The 6,643-nt window shown below is 50.4% G+C and overlaps 2 protein-coding genes across 2 annotated transcripts; both read left to right on the forward strand.

Moving 5' to 3' along the window:
• Positions 1 to 170: 170 nt before the first annotated feature.
• EAH_00005460 (leucine rich repeat protein, putative) lies at positions 171 to 3,234 on the forward strand (the record flags this gene model as incomplete). Its single annotated transcript, XM_013392842.1, has 6 exons — positions 171 to 173; positions 627 to 1,089; positions 1,259 to 1,350; positions 1,496 to 1,685; positions 1,899 to 1,999; positions 3,112 to 3,234. 6 exons carry the CDS (start codon positions 171 to 173, stop codon positions 3,232 to 3,234), a joined length of 972 nt encoding a protein of 323 aa, XP_013248296.1.
• An 855-nt stretch (positions 3,235 to 4,089) lies between these two features.
• On the forward strand, positions 4,090 to 6,165 carry EAH_00005470 (non-muscle myosin II heavy chain, putative; the record flags this gene model as incomplete). The annotated part of the gene is made up of 1 exon (XM_013392843.1): positions 4,090 to 6,165. One exon carries the CDS (start codon positions 4,090 to 4,092, stop codon positions 6,163 to 6,165), a length of 2,076 nt encoding a protein of 691 aa, XP_013248297.1.
• Between the last annotated feature and the right edge of the window lie 478 nt (positions 6,166 to 6,643).

A 6,643-nucleotide genomic window follows, 5' to 3' on the forward strand; every position in this document is an offset into this window, starting at 1 on the left:
CAGTGTACCACAACGAGCGAAACTTTTGTCTTGCGCGTCCTTCGTAACAGAGTCAGGGTTGTACGGGCGGCCAGAGTTAAATACGAAACTATATTTACATCGTCGAGGGTTCAAAAAGATTGAAAATCTTGACGAGTATACGGAGGTACAAGCTCTCTGGCTAGGTGGAAATGGTATTCGAAGGCTCGAAAATCTACACCCTCTCTCAAAGCTCAAGTGCTTGTGAGATGTCTCCGTCTATATCAACCGCGGCATCTTCGTTGCGCATACGCATGCATAGTTGTGCAAATAACAGTTGAGCCTAAAAAAAGCCTGTGTAGGAGCTGTAGACTTAATTCGGCTTCGATTGCAGTCTACGCCTTTCTGGTTTATCGTAGGTTTCTGGCACAAAATGGATTGACATGTATCGAAAACCTCGACAGTTGCCCGGATCTAGTTATTTTGGACCTGTCAGAGAATAGCATCTCCCGCATAGAAGGTCTTGAAAAGCTAAAACGGCTCTCGTCCCTCAAGATTTCCCGTAACAAACTTACCTCTCTCTCGGTGAGCAGAATGCTTTTGGGGAGCTCATGCATTGGTAGCTGACTTTCTATTGCTGCTGTGCGAGAATTGCTTAATTTGTGCAGGACATTTTGGCCCTACGAGAATGCCCAAGCTTAACGAATGTAGACGTATCTTACAACTCTCTATGCTTCCACGACAAAACTGGGGCACCTGGCAAGCCAGAGGCCCTTGAAAACACTGGAGTAGTTACGACACTTGCTCCTTTAGCATTTCAGAAAAACGGCGACACCCAGCTCGAAGAACAGCACTACCAGGACGGAACCTATGTGAATCAACGGGCCCAAAGTGGCCACCATGTGATGGTGGAAAGTCGAAAGGAAGACGAGAACTCTTTAGACTTAGCGGTATTGCCTACCGATGCGCCAACGGCAGTGGGTGAAGAGTCAGTGACCGTAACGCCGCATGCTCAAGGAAGCAGAGGATTTGTGGAGTGCTTTAAGTCTCTGCCTGGCCTTGCTACTTTGTGCTTGATGGGAAACCCAGTGACAAGACAAATTTTTCAGTATCGGCGGACACTGATCGCAAGTACGGGCCAGTAGAACAAAGCTTCCAAGAGTGACCGTCATGCATGCCCCTTAAGAATTCTCAGGTAGTAGATTCCCTTTCCGCCAAAAAGTTCTCCTCGGGCTCTAAAATGTTATTGGACAGTAACATTAACGATAAGTTCAACAATCATGCTGTGCAGACCTCCCAGCGTTGCGGTACCTTGACGATCGCCCCGTCAAAGAACAAGACCACGAATCAGCACTTGCCTGGTTTAGAGGCGGCTGGGACGAGGAACAAAAGGTGATAAAATCTCAAAAGGAGCGTGAACAAGAAATTCTCCGGGGCCACGTATCGACTCTGCGTCGCTTGCAGGTGGGGCGTTTAACTACAAACTCAAGAGCCCAAGCACACCGGGAGGCATGCCTTTGAATTCGTGCTAACGCAGTATCACAGGCACAGTGCGCAGCCGCCCGTAAAGTTCTGTTCCAGTCCCCCTTTGACACTGATGGCATCGGCGAACATGAAAAATATGATGAGGACACTAACATGCGCACCTGAACAGGAAGCACACCGCCAGAAAATCAACTTGGCACTAGAGAGGATATCCAAGGAAGCTGCACAACGACATGACATAGGTACGCTGACAGTCTCAGAGATGAGGTGGCATCGAACGGCGCAATCGCCATACAACTTAGAAATATCTTGATTCTGAATTTAGTAACGATTGAGCATTGCAGTATAATTGTGTCGCTTTCCTCTGATCAACGGCTTACTTCTTCCACAATACTCGTGCTGGGGCCTTCTGTAGAATACGCGCTCAATGCTTTATGCTAGGTTTGCTTATTCAGGCATCTCTCAGAAACTGTTGGCGGCAACGGAGCAGTGCGAAGCAATTACCAAAAAGTGGCTGAAAGACTCAGGATGCGAGCATGCCTGTAGTTTGAATGAGGTAACGAATGAAGGGACAACCACTGTAGTGGGTGTGACTTGCAGTATGCCGGAGCCCTCCGGACATGTGAGTTCGGTGCCATCAACAGACGGTTTTACAGCGCCAGCTTTGAGAGAAGAAAAACAATTGCCTTAGCATTCATGGGATAACAACGTGCACGCAAAATGTGCTGTGAAAGGCTAACGCAACTGATGAGGCAGCATCTCCTGTTGCCGAAACCCAATAAGCACACGCGTGTCATTTTCAGTGCTGGTTCTAGGGGATTCCAGCCGAATCTTGCAGAATCTCAGTAATATGTGATCTTGATTAGTGCGTGACCGGGCTAAGCATTTGCACCACCGGCATAGTCACGAAAATAAATCAGGTGATTCTACTTCTGCAATAGGAAAGGCATAGCAACAGCCACATCCTGTTGCGCGCACTGCCCAATCTGTGCTGTGGAGATACAGCAAGTTCCTACTTTTTGCGCAACATACTTGATATTGGTAGCTGCTATCCAGCAAGTGGCCCTCCCGTAGTTGGGGTTGAAGAGGTCGCCGGTCTGAGATAACGGGAGGACCACTTGCGAGAGTTAGTAGCACGAAATTTAGGCACTGGCAATGCAAAACAAAACACAACTTCTGTTACAGCATATGGGCGAGCGTGCTAGGCTAAGGACCCTAAAGTAAGGCATTAGATAGTCGTGGGGGGATACATCGTGCCAGTGAGAGACCGTGTACTGCGTTATTTAGGTGCACGGAACTGTCTACGAGTGTGACAGTTCACCGACATGTTCCCCTTGTGATATCCAGTGGTAAATCGATATTAACGGTGAAGCTGCAACAAGCCCCTACTCTTCATCTCTCTGCTGGGCGAATGAATGGACGGAAGTGAGGGCATTCTATTTCCGAGCTAGTTTCGGCGAAAATTTCTTGCAGCGTTAAGGGGCGGAAGCATGCAGTGGGCTTTCAGGCAGTTGCGCGTGAGAGCGCATGGATGAACCCACCAGTCAGAGATAAATTACAAAAAGACAAAGGTCACAGGATTCCTTTATCCCAGTGTACTTTTGCGCGGCTATACTGCGTTTAAGGCATTTCCAACCGCAAGAGTGAACTATCTTCTATTGGCTATAGGAGCATACGGAGGAGGTAACAAGCGCCGAATCGGCCTGGTTACCCCCGAAGCAAGTGCGTCAGCCGGGACTCGAACCCGGGTCGCAACCTTGGGAGGGTTGCATCCTACCCCTGGACTACTAACGCAGCGTAGGGAATCCTACGCGTCTCCTCGTCGGCTGTATTTTATTTATAGGATACTTTTCTCCAGAAAATGGGACGTACCAGCTGCACGAAGTACTTGATTCGTCGTGATAGATGACGAGCACGGACCAGGTGACCTCCAGGTTACACATGTGAATGGATGAGCATGAATGAACATCCCAAGCAACAAGTCCTCCAACTCCTTAGTTGTTTCAATTCCAACCTAAGACCGAAGAAAATCTGGTTCTCTCGAGCTTAATCAGAGAGCCACCAATCACGCATGCACTGGAGCAAGCAACTGCAACCCAGATGCACGCACTTCAGACCTGCTTAACCTGGCAATGTAAATATATACTTACAGAGCCTAGTCAAGTGAACTCCGGTTTCCAGTCTGGTGATAGTCTTTTCTAAGGTCCCACGGACTAGCTAGGGCTGCAGGACCCTACGATATACCAGTCCTAGGGGAGCTGGCGTTGCTTGGTAGCTCGTACAAGATGAACAGCACAGTCTTAGATCAACCAACGTAGGACCACCTGGCTTAAAGTCAAGCATTTAGGGATGGTGCCTGTGGTTTATGGAGACCTGAAAATGCATAGATTTCAAGTTGGGTGAGCAGCTACAGGACAAGCGATGCCTTCACACAGAAACGGTGCAGTGTTAGGGGTTGACTTCGTTTTGATATGCATATATGCGTGACCTAGTTTGTTTTCCGCCAGCCTACAGCTTACACGTCCTTGCTTGTACATTATAGCTATTTAAACGCTTCATGAGGACAGCCCTGCAAGAAGCCCAGGGGCAGCTGTGCGCTTCCCTCTTACATTGAATGACCGCCGCTTCGGTAGAGACCCAGGCACAATGCAGCCTCAGCCGCAGCAGCAGGGTGTAGGAGGAGACTGGCAACCAGGGACAACCCATCGTGCTATACCACATCCGTCAATCGCGGCGAGGATGCATCCTCAGGAGTTGGCGTTGATGCAGCAGCTAGTAAGGCTTCAACAGGAGAACGCAGCCCTGAGAGGCTACGCAGAGAGAGTAACCAAGGAGCTTAGAAGCGCTCGCCTGTCGCAAGCTGTGGCAGCTGCAGCCGCTTCAGCAGGCGGTGACGCCCCTCTCCGAGCTCCTGCACTGGCAGCAGAGCTCCAACACCAGGCAGAAGCGCTGCCATTGCCTCCCTGGTGTCTCAACATGCAGCTTGTTAGCCCACTTCTTGCTGCGTACGATGAACGAATACTGGAACTTCAAGAGGAAGCGAAGGAAAAGGAAAGGGTAATTGAGGGGTTCAGTGCAAAAGTGGCAGGAGTAACGAGAGAAAACGAACAGCTAGCAGAAGAGCTTCGCAGTAAGACAGCCCGCCTTCACCAGCTTTTTGAAGCCGAGGCTGGCGGTGCTCTAGGCGGCAATGGCGGAGGGAAAACGTACAACTCCCTTCTCCAAGAAAGGAATGAGCTGGAAGAGCTCTATACGTTGACGTCTGAGCAAAGCGAGGTGCTTCTAAGCCAAAACCACCTACTTAAATGCCATGTACAACAGAGCGAAGCTGCACTGGAGGATATGAGAGTGATGATGGCGGAGACAGAGAGACGGGCTGCAGCTGTTGCAGCAAAGGAAGAGGCGCTGACAAAGCAGGAGGATACAGTGGCGAAGCAGGCCTTGCAGTTGCAGGAAGTAGAGGAACAAAAGAACGAGCTGTCCAGGAAACTTGCTCTGGCAGAAAAGGAGACGGAAAGGCTTTCTGTATCACTGGCAGATGCGGTGAAACAACAGGAAGTCCTGCAAAGGGAGCTGCATAGAGAACGCACTGGAGCTGAGACAGCTGCCTCGTTACAGAAAGAACTTGACGCTTTGAAACAACAAACGGAAGCAGCAGTCAGGGAAACAGCTGCTGCAAAGGAAGTGGCGGACTATTTAGAAGAAAGACTGTCGGCTCAAACACGAGAGACCGAGGAAGCACGGAAGCAGGCAGAGAACACCACACAACAACTCCACGCCGCAGTAGTTGAGAAAGAGAAGGCTGTTGCAAGCGCTGCGCTGCTGCAGCACCATCTAGATCAGTTAAGGGGGCAGCATGAGGCGGAGATACAAATTTTGCGGACTGCCCAGGGTGACACTTTGGAGAAGAGAGCATTGCAGGCCGAGGAAGTAGCAGATAAGCTGCGCCTACAAATGGAGGCACTGCAACGAGCACATGGAGAGGCCATGGTGAAGCTGGAGACTGCAGAAAGAAGAGCCGCTGCAGCAAGCGCAGATGCTGAACAGGCAAGAAACGAACTCTCGTCGTCGGCGAAGCATCACCGGACTGTGCAACAGCATCAGCAACAGGCGCAAGCTGCAGCTGAGGCTGAAGTTGCAAGGTTGAAGGAATCGTTAAACGCACAAAGTAAGGACGCCGCCTCAAAGGCTGCAGCACTAACAGCTTCCAAAAGGCAGCTGGAGGACAGCCTTGCAGCAGCGGAGACCGGCCGTCTTGCGCTGCAACAGGAACACGCTCTGCTTCAGCAGAAGTGTGATCAACTCCAGGAGACCTGTAATACCCAACAGCAGCAGTTAGCTGATGCAGCAGCAAGGCTAGCAACAACAGAAGCAGAAAGGGATGCGGCGAAGCGCAGGGCTGACAGAGAAACAGCAGACGCCAAGAGGCGCTTTGAAAGCCTGACTGCTTTGGCAGAAGCAAAGGCGGCACGAATACAAGAAGCTGCAGACAGGCGGCAGACAGCGGCAGCACAGAGACTAATGGAGGAACAACAACGCCAAGAACGACTGAGAAGGGAGTCTGAGGACCAAAGGCAGCGCCTCCAGCAGCAACTTGCAAAGGCCGTTGCAGCGAATGCAGCACTAAGACAGAAAGTAAATGAACTGCTGAATGGCCTTGACAAGGCACTTCTTCCAGAGTCACTACTAGATGATGAAGTGGAATCAGATGGGTCTCCCTAGCTCGCAGGTATCGAAGCCACTACACATAAACCTAATATGCTGTAGTAGGCACTACTAATAATAGGGGGAAGGTCTGGTTGTCTTGAAAGCACACCTGTCTGTTGGTTTCTGCACATTTGCAGCAGCACAAGTGAGCAAATAGCCTTGAGATACCTGGACCTCCGGGAAGTGAAGTGAGACCCTCGTAGTCAAATGCATCTATTTACCTCGTCCTTTACCCGTATTTACCTAGCTAATACGATACTTTGAGAAGCTACACCAGCTCATACAGGCATCACACCAGCACGTTTCGTTCTCGGGGTGTTTGCTTCGTTCGAGCGGCCTCCCAGGCCTTCATAGTTCATCAGGCGCAGTTGCTGAGCCGTTTTCACAGGAGCTACGTTGACATCTTGCTTTCTTGTATCAATGCATTTTCGACAAATTACTTGACCCGTGGTGCCGCAACGGCAACCTCTATTGATGCTGTTCATGGGGGGGG

This window comes from Eimeria acervulina, genomic scaffold (assembly GCF_000499425.1).
Source record: "Eimeria acervulina Houghton genomic scaffold, Eah_scaff22, whole genome shotgun sequence".
In the NCBI taxonomy this organism is placed as follows: Eukaryota; Apicomplexa; class Conoidasida; order Eucoccidiorida; family Eimeriidae; genus Eimeria; species Eimeria acervulina.